We start from the raw sequence: 13670 nt of genomic DNA on the forward strand, positions 1-13670 counted from the left end.
GGGAAAGAGAGCCAGGAATGCTCAGGTTTGGGACTTGAACATTTAGAAAGATGGAGTTGTTCTCTACTGAGTTGGAGAAGACCGCATTAGGACCAGTTGTGGAAAGGCTGACAAACCTCAACTTTAGGCATCAAAAGTTCGAGATGCACCTAAGCCCACGGGTATGTAAATCTTAGAGGGTTGTGGCTAGAGATAGACATTAGGCAGTTGTCAGAATACACATGGTATTCAAAGTCATGAGACTGGATGAGATTACCATAGGACCGTTACGTATCGATGGAAAACAGTTTTCTAGGGCTGAGTCCTGGCACACTTCAACGTATACACAAGAAATGATGGCATGTAAGGTATAAAAAGAAAGGGGTTAGAGGTGACTTAGCTACTTTGAGTTAGGAGTGACTTTGTAAAAATTTTATCAATGATGCTAAAAGTAAAGTGATACAGTTAGTCTTGACAAGTAGGTTTTTAGGTGCTGACAAGATAATCAGTTATAAATCCTTAATAGGCAACTGGATCTAGAGATGTGGCTCTCAAGAATGAATTAGTAACTAGAGCTATAACTTGGGATTCCTTTCCACAGGAGAGATGTTTAGAATCATGAGTAGAGTTAAAGAAATGAGAAGTCTAGCCAACCATACCTAAGGAACGTCTACATTGTAGGGTATGAGAGAAGGAAGAGGACTGGTAAAGAATGTTACAAAAGGTCGAAGAAGAACCAAGGTAGTGCCATGTTGCTGCTGAAGAAGCGTCTGTACAATGGCAACTGGAGCACGAGACAAAGAAGATGAAGCCTAAGAAAAAGTCAAGGTGGCAGAAGACAGTTGATAAAACTGAGTCTCAGAGAAGCTACATGACTAATAACAGATAAAAGAGTCATAGTAGAATAAGAATTTGAATCTGGTTCTATTATATTTGTTTATATAGCATATGTTCATATTATATACATAATTATAACAAGGGTTTAACCAAAGCAATCTCATTCAAGTAATTATTCTACCACAAATATAGGAATGATCCAATTCTCTTCTTTTTTTTTTTAAGAGAGATTTTTGCTCTAGGACACATGCACTCACTGGAGAGACACAGAGACAGAAAAAAAAATCACCTCCCTGGGAGTGATGGCCAAGCTGCAATCTCTTCTCCATTCTCCTCTTGGGATTTTGGGTATGCACGCACATGTGCCCGGCATGTTTCTGGGACGCTAACTGCGGTCAACTACATTGGAGTCCAGTGATGCAACCATCTACTGGTCCTTTTTATTTTGGCCAGAGGGCACCTGAGCTCACTGGAAAGAAACTAAGAAGGAAAGGGACAGAGCAGCCTCATGAGGCATGATCATGCAGAAATTCCTTCTCCCCCATGTCTACTTCCTTTCAGCATTTGGGGATTTGGGGCATTCACGTACACACACTCAGTGTGTTTTTGTTTTTCAAGCTGCTGGGACTTGAACTATGCAGTCGGCTATGTAGGTTCCGGCTGCCTTATCCACCACACCAAGAGCTACTCTGCCTGCCTGCCTGCCTTCCTGCCTGCCTGCCTTTCTTAATTTCTTTCTTTCCTTCTTTCTTTTTCTTTCTATCTGTGTATCTGTCTATTTAAATTTTGCCAGAGAGCACATATGCTCACTAGAGAGACAGTGAGAGGGAAAGTGAGAACAAATTATTATAAAATAAAATTTGTTTATAATATTGAAACATAATTAAATATTTACCAAACAGTGATACAACCATCCGTTCTCCATTTTAGGTTATAGAATGTGCATCTGTCACTTACCTTGTCTCCCAGTGAAACCAAACATTATTGGAGAACAGGTAAGCACATAATTGAGTTTTTATTTTTAACTTTAGTTTTTAAACAAAGTGTAATTTTTACTTGCTTTAAAACTAAAACTATCTTTATGTGCTTGTTCAGCAGTGTGTTTTCATTTAAAATTTTGTATCTGAGTCCTTTCAGACTAGAAAAGGAAAAATAAAAAATGTATGAGTAAAAGGATTGCTTTATTGAACTTCTCACAGTTTTTAATTTCAGCCAGATAAATGGCTTTCTTATGTTCAAAATAAGAACTAACTCATGGGAACCAGCAGTTAGTGTAATGGCTATGTCACTGGACTCCCATGTAGTCGACCAGTTTGCATCCCGGACCTGGTGGCTTAAAAAACTCACACCAGGCGCGTGTGTGTGTGTGCCCAAGATCCTAAGAGGAGAATGGAGGAGAAGGGATTGCGGCATGACCATCCCCCCTGGGGGGTGATTTCTTGCTTTCTGTCTCTATGTCTCTCTCTGTCTGTCTGGCGAGCACACGTGCCCTATAGCAAAAAAAAAACCTCTCCAAAAAAAAGAAAAAAAAAAGAAAAAGAACTAACTCATTCACTAATTTTGGAATGGAGAGTTTAAATAAAAGTAACCATGAGGACCAGCAGATGGCATAATGGCTACGTTTCTGGGCTCCCGTGTAGTCAGACGTGGTTTGAGTTCCAGACCCGGTGGCTTAAACTCATACCAGGCTTATGTGTGCACGTGTGCCCAAGATCCCAAGAGGAGAATGGAGAAGGGATTGCAGCATGGCCATCCTCTCTGGGGGGTGATTTCTTGCTTTCTGTCTCTCTGTCTCTCTCTATCTTTCTGACTAGTGCATATGCCCTACAGCAAAACCTCTCCAAAAAAAAAAAAAAAAAACTAAGAAGAGTACCTATTTTATTTTTTGGTATAGAGTGTGTGTATGCACCAGAGAGAGACAGAGACAGAGAGAAAGTGAGAAAGCACCCCACCATAGGGAAGGCCATGCCATAATCTCTTCTCCTTGATCTTCCTCTTAGGATTTTGGGTTCACACACATGCACCCAACATGTTTTGCCAAACCTCCAGGTATGGAACTCAAACTGCACAGTCAGCCATGTAGAAACCAGTCACCCTAACCACCACTCCATTCACTGGCCCAAGAGTAATTTTTTTCTTTTAAAATAAATTTTGATCATGAAACAGAACCTTCCATTTCTGTAGCTTAGTAAATATCTTAGTATATTTTGATTTCATATTTACTATCTTTATGTTCTTCCTTTTATTAGATTTAATTTCACTGAATCAAGAAACTTTCTGGGCACCAGTAAGTGGCATGGTGGTTAAGGCATTGGACATTCCCATGTGGCCAACCATGGTTTGAGTTCCAGACCTTGAACCCAGTGGCTTGCTTTCTCACTTTCTCTCTTTCTCTCTGTCTCTCTCTCTGGTCAAATCAAAATAAAATGAATGAATAAATAAAATTAAATAAATAATTGTTTTTTAAAAAAAAGAAATAAAAGAAAAGAAACTTTCCGTAAGCTTAAAAACGTTTTGAAAATATATGTGTTTATTTTTAGGATAGATCTGACCTTAGGGGAATACAAACTATGAACTATAACACTTTATAGTGATGTTATCCTGAATGCATATTAGCTGAATTGAGTCTTCATGATTAATTTTCCTTTGATCATGAAAAACAGTAGTAGTCTGAAAGGAGAATGGAGAAGGGATTGTGGCGTGGCCATCACCCCAGGGGTTGATTTCTCGCTTTCTGTCTCTCTGTCTCTCTCTGTCTTTTTGGTGAGTGCACACGCCCTATAGCAAAGAAAGAAGGAAAGAAGTAAACAGTAGTCAATACAGTTTGATATGATAATATGATAATCACAGGACTATTTAAACAAACCCTGTGTAATGTTCATAACTATTCTCCTCTTGCCATAAGTTCTAAAGTAAACAGGAGATAGCACTAAGGATAAAAGGCATCAAAACAAGGGAAGAGCCATTGGCATAGTCTTTTTCTTAGTTAAATGAAAACTTATGAAGTGAGAAATTTTTACTTGCAAAAAATATGGTTTTCATTACATCCCTAACATTCAATGGGGTGCTGAAGTTGTCTTGGATTTCAGAACCTACACACTGGTTAAATATGGCCATCACTAGAAGTTAAATTATATAAATGTAAAAGTACGTAAGTTACATTTAAAAAACAAAGATACTAAATATTCAAAACTCATCACCGCTATATATTTCACTGCATTCTGTTGTCCGTGTACATACAGTGAGTAACACCTATGACGTCTGCATGGTGACAGTCCTCTACAATGGTGTGAAATGCACATCTTTTCCCAACTTCATACTCAGTGATGTCACATTTGTGGCTTGAAATCTATCACAGCTATAGCTTGAAATTAGTATTTATATTTATTATATTATGTATTACATTTATATCGAGTATATCATAGAAATCTACAAATACTAAAAAATTAGGCTTTATTTTTTCGGAGAGTCAGTCATTAAGAATTTACTAGCACACCAGTCCTAACAGTACACTATTTGTAAGTGCAGCTGGAAGAAAATATGTTATAGATCGAATGAAGCATATGTAAATATGGATAAGGAAGGTAAGATTCTTTCAAAGTAACTGGTAAAATTAATACTCTATATCTTGAAACCCAAGACACACTAAAATATTTAAATCTTCAACCTTGAACTCTATTTCATTGTCTTAGTAACTTACTTAAATGAAATTTTCTGTTTGCCAGATATCCAGTAAAATGGGCGCCCATTATCATTGTATTATTTGTTCAGCAACAATCACCAGAAGGACTGATATGCTAGGACATGTTAGGCGCCATGTGAATAAAGGAGAGACCAAATCCAGGTATATTGCTGGTAAGTTGAGCAATCTCATTAACATATTAATAAGTAAATTCTCTTTTTTTTTTTTTAAACATTTTCCAGGACTCGAACCATAGTGGTTGCCATGTGGGAATCCAGCACCTCAACCTTCACACCACCTGCTGGCGCAGTAAATTCTTAAATAATGGTCCAGTTATTGTTTCATTTTTTTTCCTGTTTGGTTTTCAGTAATAGTCAACTATTCTCAACAGATATCTTTAATAAGTAATGTAGAAAAGTGATGCTCAAATAAATATTGAAAGATTATAGAATTATATTTATAATGACAGCTATCATACCAATTACTGTGTTATACTTATTGAAAAACACTGGGGGACCAGTAGGTGATATGGTGGTGAAGGTGCTGGACCCCCACATGGTCGACCACAATCCAAGTTCCAGACCTGGTGGCTTGCTTTCTCACTTTCTCTCTCTCTCATTGTCTCTCTGGTTAAATTTAAAAAAAAAATAATAAAATGAATTCTTTAAAAAAAAAAAGAAAGAAAAGAAAAACACTGGGAAAAGATATAGAGTAAAATAAAGACAATTATTTATCTTTACTGATAACAATTCACTGATAGTTTGTTACTATTTAGGGAGCTTTGTTTTTTTAATTTTTTTTATTTTTTGAGAGGTTTTTTGCTATAGGGTGCATGAATGGGCCAGAGAGACAGAGACAAAGGGACAGAACATGAAAAATCAACCCCCGGGGAGGGATGACCACACCACAATCCCTTCTCCTCTATTCTCCTTCCGGGATCTTGGGCACAGATGCACACACGCCCGGCATGAGTTTAAGACACTGGTTCTGGGACTCGAACTGTGGTCAGCTACATGGGAGTCCAGCAACATAGCCATTAAGCCAACTGCTGGTCCCTAGGGAGCCCTTCTTAAGAATTCAATTGAGCGCTAATGGCCTAAAGCATCCATTGTGTTTAGTGATTAATTTCTCACCTATACATCTAGAATGGTACTATGTATCATTCTTTTAAGAATTAAAAAAGTTGTGGGAACAGCAGTTAGCACAATGGCCATGTCGCTGGACTCCCACATAGTTGACTACAGTTCAAATCCCAGACCCAGTGGCTTAAACCCACACCAGTGCATGTGTGTGGAGGAGAAGGGATTGTGGTGTGGCCATCCCCCCGGGGGCTGATTTCTTATTTTCTGTCTCTCTCTGTCTCTCTCTGTCTTTCTGGCAAGTGAGAGGTGTTTTTGCTATAGGGCACGTACGCTCGCCAGACAGACAGAGAGAGACAGAGACAGAAAGCGAGAAATCACCCCCCAGGGGGGATGGCCATGCTGCAATCCCTTCTCCTCCATTCTCCTCTCAGGATCTTGGGCACATACGCCCAGCATGAGTTTAAGCCACCGGGTCCATGACTCGAACCGCTGTCGACTACATGGGAGTCCAGTGACATACCCATTACGCTAACTGCTGGTCCCAGCTCAAATATTTTTTTTAAAGCTTAATTTTCTCACAGATTCTGATTAGAGAAAGGCTGATATTGTGAGATATGTGAAATGAGTGGATATAGGAGTACATGCAACACAATACTAAACATGACCATCAATATTTTATGACTTTGTATTAATAGGTAATTATACTTTTTTCAGAGAGACAGAGACCGAAAGTGAGAAATCACTCCCCGGGGGGATGGCCACGCTGCAATCCCTTCTCCTCCATTCTCCTCTCGGGATCTTGGGCATGCACACACATGCGCCCTGTGTGAGTTTAAGCCACCACACCATGTCCGGGACTCGTACTGCGGTTAACTACACGGGAGTCCAGCGACATAGCCATTACGCCAACTGCTGGTCCCTAATAGGTAATTATTCTAATGGAGAGTAAATGTAGAGTCTTTAATTGCTTTATAGATATTTGAATGTAATTTTTTATTTAAAAACATAATTATGAGAAAGTGTTCTACAGTACAGCACCTTCAGGAAATAGTGATTCTTAGCTGTACTGACTAATGAAATGAAGCCATAGAATGATACTCATTTTCTGATGATTATACCACGATAAAATAAATTTAGTGGCCAGCCTGAACAAATACATTATATTATAGTGCTTGATGGATCTTAGAGGTAGTTTAGGATTTTGTGCTGTCTTATCGAGTGACGGTTCTTTGCTATCATAATAGAAGTATATCTTGACTAGGCAGTCAAGATTTTTTTTATTAAGAGTTATTTTATTTAGCTTTATTTCTTTATTTATCTATTTAAATCTGACCAGAGAGAGAAAGAAAAAGTGAGAAAGCCACTAGGTCCGGGACCCAAACCACAGTTGGTCATGTGGAAATTGAGTACCCTTAACCACCACACCACCTGCCAGCCCCCAGTCAAGATTTTAATAAACTTTCTATTTCTTTTTTAAATAATTATTGATTTAATTAATTTATTATTATTATTATTTAAATTTTGCTATAGGGCACATATACTCACCAGAGAGAGAGAGAGAGAAGTGGAAAATGAGAAAGCAAGCCACCAAGTCTGGGACTCAAACTTGGTCAGCCAAACCACGATGCCACCTGCTGGCCTGTTAATAATCTTTTCTTTACCAAATACTTAATATTACTCTTCCAAAAAGTGATAAATGTTTGTTTTTGTCTTTACATCTACTCGATTGTTTGTACTAACACAGAGTAATATAAAGTCCTTTTTCAGAATGTATTTTGTTTTAGATGGTTGGAATTATTCTGTGTTTCACTAGAAGTTTTTTTCTTTTTCATCCTATTTTAGCTTCTACTACTAAACCAGCTAATGAAATTTTGAAAGAGGCAGACACGGATGTACAAGTTTGTCCTAACTATTCTATACCTCAAAAAACAGATTCATATTTTAATCCCAAAATGAAACTAAATCGGTAAGATATATTGAAAATAGAATTATTATGTGGTATTTTAAATAATTACAAATGTACCATCTCTTAACCTTTATATTCTTTTTTTTTTTGAGAGAGAGAGAGATCTTTGCTATAGGATGCAAGTGCTCACCAGAGAGAAGAAGAAAGACAAACAGAAAGTTAGAAATCACTCTCCAAGGGGGATGGCCATACTGCAATCCCTTCTCCTTCATTCTCCTCCTGGGACCTTGAGCATGCATGCACACGTGTCTGGAGATATTTGTTTTTTGTTAAGCCATAGGTCCAAAACTCGAACCATGTTTAACTACATGGGAGTCCAGTGACATAACCATTATGCCATCTGTTGGTCCCATTAACCTTTATGTTCTAATTTATTAAAATTTAAAACTAGGTGCAGAGTGAAAATAATGTTTTCACATTTCTTGGAATGATTGTTTCCTTTTTGCTACCAAGCCAATTTCTGTTTTTAGTTCTAGATAGTTTATCTGTTTAAAAAAACTGTAATTTTATATAGTTACTGAACAGGCTATGACATTTGTGGCCAAATTTTATTTATAAATAAATAATTAAATAGGTACTTGTTAATAGAACCCAATTTAGATTCATAATTTTAATTTCATGGACTTTTAACTTGTTCCATTAAACTGGGAACAATTCGTACAGTAACTAGCACTCTCCATTCTCACTATTCTTAAGTGAACTCTACAATGATGAAGCCATGGTACAGGCAAGTTACTTTAGATTATTACTTCCTTCTAGGCAGCTAATATTCTGCACATTGGCTGCTTTAGCTGAGGAACGAAAACCTTTGGAATGTCTAGATGCCTTTGGAGCCACTGGTAAGTAAAGAAATTTTTTTGGAATCTCATTTTATTTACCAGATTTGTAGAGTATCTTTCCTTAAAATTTTTGTATGGATATCATATCTAGCAATTTCTTTTTAAAGACAGGGTCTTGCTATGTTGCAGTCCTCCTGCCTCAGCCTCCTGAGCTGCTGGGACTACTGGCGCGCCCACTACACCCAGCTCCTTCAGACAAGGTCTTGCTATGTTGCCCACACTGGCTGGGAGCTCATGATCCTGCTCCAGCCTCTTGAGTAGCTGGAACTGCAGGCACACACTACAGCGTTTATGACTTTTAGGGTGGGCCAGGACTCAACCCAGGCCTCCCATGTGGATTCAGCCTGTCCAGTAGCAGTGTCTATCAGAATATTCTACCGTGACTGGGCCTCTGGCAAGAAAAAAAAAAGTTACATTTATTTATTTTGTTTATAGGAGATATAGAGAGAAAGGTACAGAGAGACACACCAGGTGGGTCCCCATGCCACAATCCATCCCCAGCCTCAGCTAGCCCAGATCATAGGCATGCACACATGCGCCCAGAGTACTCAGGGAGATTCCCAGACACAAACACAGGACCTTTCCCACATGGGAACCACTGTGCTACCACTGCCGCTCCCTGGGTCTAGCAAAATATTTTGATGTAAAAAAAAATTAAAGGTCCAAAGTAATATTTTAAAATGTTTTTATTATGAAATATTTTAAATATATATCAAAGTAAATAGCATATAAATTAATCTCTTTGTATCCATCACTCACTTCAAAAATTGTCAGCTTGGGCCAGCCCATGGCCTGGTGGTTACATGAGCTGCATCCCACATGGCTATGTGTTTTTAATTCAGACCCAGAACCTTGAAGCCTTGAAAAACAAAGCAGGGGCAGGTGCACGCATGCCCAGAATCCCAAAAGGAGGGAGCAGTGGAGAAGCGATTATGGCGTGGCCATTCCCTATGTACATGCTTACCCTCTCAGCAAGCACACACACCCTCTATCAAATTTTAAAAAAAATTATCAACTTATGCTTAGTCTTAATTTGTCTATGCCCCCATACCTCATACCCGATTCCTTCATTCCCTATTTTTTTCTTTGACTTTTAATTTATTTTTCATTTCATCCTTCATTCCCTATTAATTTGAAATAAATCACAGATGTATTATTTCACCTGTAAATACTTCAGTTGGATCTCTAAAAAAGGGAATAATTCTTCAGTATCAATTCTTTAGATATGCCAAATTATCTCATAGAATTTTTTTTTAAATTCAAATCAGAAACCAAACAAAGACCAGGCATTATGGTTGTTTAATGTGTCTCTTAAGTCTCTCTTTAATCTACATACTCTTCTATCATTGTGTCTGTGTATGTGCATGGTAAACTTATTGACATAATAGATCTCTTGAAGTATAGTTCCCCGTAGTCTAGATTTTTGCTGACTGTATTGCCGAGGCTCACGTAACACATTTCTCTGGTTCCTGTATTTTTGTAAATAGGTAGTTTGATCAAGTTCAGACAGGAATTTTTTTCCCCAAAAAATACTCGTTTACTGCAATTAGGAATACAAACACCTGATGTCTGTCTGTATTTTTTTGTGTTGTGATGATCCTTGTCTAGCCTTTAAGACAATGGGGTAAAGTGAAATATTAAAGGTTGAGAACATTTTTTTTCATTTTTGTGAGCAGTAGAAAAAAGACCATGGGAAGAGTAGGAAATTTCTAAAATGTTACTTGAACCTCATTCAGGTCATTCTTCATAAAGGTTATGGGAGTATCCTCTTGGGAAGCTTGGACTAAAAGGGTAACCGTGTGAGGTAGCTCTCCTCCCTGGCCCTTGCTCCTCCAGGAAAAGCAATGGTTAGAGCATGGGCTGTGGAGCCAGAGTGCCTGGGTTCAGATCTCAGTCTCACGTTAGTTGTATGACCTGAGAATCCTGCCTCAATTCGCTCACCTATAAAAGGGTTGGTGGGAGTACGGTCCCAGTACCCACATTACAAGAATCTGAGGATTTAAGTAAAGATATACATGTAAAGTAATTAGAACGGTGCCTAGTAACTAGCAAATGTTTTAGGCAGCATCATTAATGTATTACAACTGTTACTTTGCTCACCATCATCATCAGTGATGTCTCAGTTCCAAGTATAGTCAAAATGATGAAGTGATGCTTTAGTCCATTATTTCTTCCCAGCCACTTGGATTTCAAATTTGAGGGTTTTTTTACACTTTCTGTGCACTGTCCCCACATTGACTCAGCACCACATCTGTTCTGAGTTTCCTTTTGCAATAAAACTCACACTTCCTTTTCTTTTCTTTTTTTGAATTTTGTCAAAGGGCACATGACAGGGACAAAGTGACAAAGCACCCTCCCATAGGCTGACCCTTTTTCTTTCCGTATCTACCAGTTTAAAGATTTGATGACAACCTATTGTCTCTAATTGGTACCCTCACTTCCAGTCATCCCGTCCCCCCATTCTATCCCACACGCTACCGTGAAACAGCCTTCCCTCTGAAGCCCCACACTGATGATGTGACTTCTCAGTCAGAAAAGTCATGCATCTTTGTTGCCTAGAGCCCAAACTTGTGAGACTTAATGACCTTCATAATCTGATCCCAGCCTGCTCTTCTAAGTGTATTTCAGTGTTTTCCATCATACACATTTTTTCTTTACTCTGTTTAATCTCAAATAATAAAGCTAATGTCTAAGGAAGACCTTTTTAGTCTTTTTTTTTTTTTAACATTTTTTGCCATAAGGTATGTGCACTCGCCAGAGAGAGAGAAGTGATCCCCTAGGGGATGGCCATGCCACAATCCCTTCTCCTCCAGTCTCCTCTCAGAATTGTAGGCATGTATGCACACGTGCATGGCATGAATTTCAAGCTGCTGGGTCCAGGACTTGTACTGCTGTCAGCCATGTGGGAGTCCAGCTCCTTAACCACTACAGCACCTTCTGGCCCTTAGCCTTTTCTTTAAGAATTATTTATTTAACTTATTTATTATTTTTATTTTGAATTTACTATAGAGCACATGTACTCACCGGACAGTGACACAGAGAGAAAGTGAGAAAACAAGCTACCAGGTCTAGGACTCAAACCGTGACTGGCCATGTGGCAGTCCAGATTCCACCATGCCACCTTCTGGCCCCTAGCCTTATCTTTTTAATGTGCTTTTGTATACATATGTGTGTGGTGGCGGGGAGAGAAGTTCATGGGAAATATATATTAGGAAAGAACTATGCATAGAGTTCAAAATATTTTTGTACCAAAATAAAACTATACTTCAGATTTTTCTAAAAACTTCTTGAGGTACCATTGATTCAGGTTGTTTGCATTCATTCTGTATCTTTTGCCATCCCTAAAATAAAGATGTTAGATCTTATCGTGAACTTGTATGAAAATATGAAAAAAAATATGTAAAACCCCTAATACACAGTAGATGTTAATGTTCCCATTATGAGACACATCTATGGAGAAGGTGACTGATACTTCTAAAGCAGCAGTCCTCAACTTTTGTGGCACCAGGAACCAATTTCATGGTAGACAGTTTTTTCCACAGACAAGGGGTGAGGGATAGAGAGTGTAGGGGAGGGAGGGTGGGAAATGGTTTCAAGATGCTTCAAACACATTTATTGTGCACTTCTATTATTGAAACAGCCTTCCCTCTGAAGCCCCACACTGATGATGTGACTTCTCAGTCAGAAAAGTCATGCATCTTTGTTGCCTAGAGCCCAAACTTGTGAGACTTAATGACCTTCATAATCTGATCCCAGCCTGCTCTTCTAAGTGTATTTCAGTGTTTTCCATCATACACATTTTTTCTTTACTCTGTTTAATCTCAAATAATAAAGCTAATGTCTAAGGAAGACCTTTTTAGTCTTTTTTTTTTTTAACATTTTTTGCCATAAGGTATGTGCACTCGCCAGAGAGAGAGAAGTGATCCCCTAGGGGATGGCCATGCCACAATCCCTTCTCCTCCAGTCTCCTCTCAGAATTGTAGGCATGTATGCACACGTGCATGGCATGAATTTCAAGCTGCTGGGTCCAGGACTTGTACTGCTGTCAGCCATGTGGGAGTCCAGCTCCTTAACCACTACAGCACCTTCTGGCCCTTAGCCTTTTCTTTAAGAATTATTTATTTAACTTATTTATTATTTTTATTTTGAATTTACTATAGAGCACATGTACTCACCGGACAGTGACACAGAGAGAAAGTGAGAAAACAAGCTACCAGGTCTAGGACTCAAACCGTGACTGGCCATGTGGCAGTCCAGATTCCACCATGCCACCTTCTGGCCCCTAGCCTTATCTTTTTAATGTGCTTTTGTATACATATGTGTGTGGTGGCGGGGAGAGAAGTTCATGGGAAATATATATTAGGAAAGAACTATGCATAGAGTTCAAAATATTTTTGTACCAAAATAAAACTATACTTCAGATTTTTCTAAAAACTTCTTGAGGTACCATTGATTCAGGTTGTTTGCATTCATTCTGTATCTTTTGCCATCCCTAAAATAAAGATGTTAGATCTTATCGTGAACTTGTATGAAAATATGAAAAAAAATATGTAAAACCCCTAATACACAGTAGATGTTAATGTTCCCATTATGAGACACATCTATGGAGAAGGTGACTGATACTTCTAAAGCAGCAGTCCTCAACTTTTGTGGCACCAGGAACCAATTTCATGGTAGACAGTTTTTTCCACAGACAAGGGGTGAGGGATAGAGAGTGTAGGGGAGGGAGGGTGGGAAATGGTTTCAAGATGCTTCAAACACATTTATTGTGCACTTCTATTATTATTACATTGTAATATATAATAAGATAATTACACAACTCACCATAATGCAGGATCAGTGGGAGCACTGAGCTTATTTTCCTGCAACCAGACATTCCCATCTGGAGACTTCTATGAGAAGCTAATGCCATGGCTGATCTGACAGGAAGTGGTGAGCAGGCAATGATACACGTGATGGGGAGTGGCTATAAATACAGGTGAAGCTTTGCTCACTCGCCCGCCACTCACCTCCTGCTGTTTAGCCCAGTTCCAGGAGTTGGGGACTCCTGTTGTAAAGGATACAGATTTTCTTACCCATTTGCTAGACCTGAGTTACTACCTCTGATTTTGTAATGAATGTCCTTTATGACTAGTCCAGTGACTACAGAAAGCCTGTGAGAGGTACTTTCTTGATTGAATTCTAAATGATCATTTTTCTTTTTAAATTCACAATGATACTAATGTGCAGCTTTGAGATGTGTTGGTCTGGAAAAGTTGTTTTTCATATTTTGGTGCAGGAGTAAA

At 38.6% G+C, this 13670-nt stretch overlaps 1 protein-coding gene across 1 annotated transcript in view; it reads left to right on the plus strand.

Annotated features, from left to right (window-relative positions):
* Nucleotides 1–13670, plus strand: part of TRMT1L (tRNA methyltransferase 1L) — a 47350-nt gene that overhangs the window by 11994 nt on the left and 21686 nt on the right. The window contains 4 exon segments of the mRNA XM_014586060.2: nucleotides 1747–1811; nucleotides 4542–4671; nucleotides 7423–7546; nucleotides 8306–8385. Of these exon segments, the coding sequence (XP_014441546.2) occupies nucleotides 1755–1811; nucleotides 4542–4671; nucleotides 7423–7546; nucleotides 8306–8385 (391 nt within the window). The 5' untranslated portion in view covers nucleotides 1747–1754.

The sequence above is a fragment of the Tupaia chinensis genome, unplaced genomic scaffold (genome assembly GCF_000334495.1).
Source record: "Tupaia chinensis unplaced genomic scaffold, TupChi_1.0 Scaffold000112_1, whole genome shotgun sequence".
NCBI lineage: Eukaryota > Metazoa > Chordata > Mammalia > Scandentia > Tupaiidae > Tupaia > Tupaia belangeri.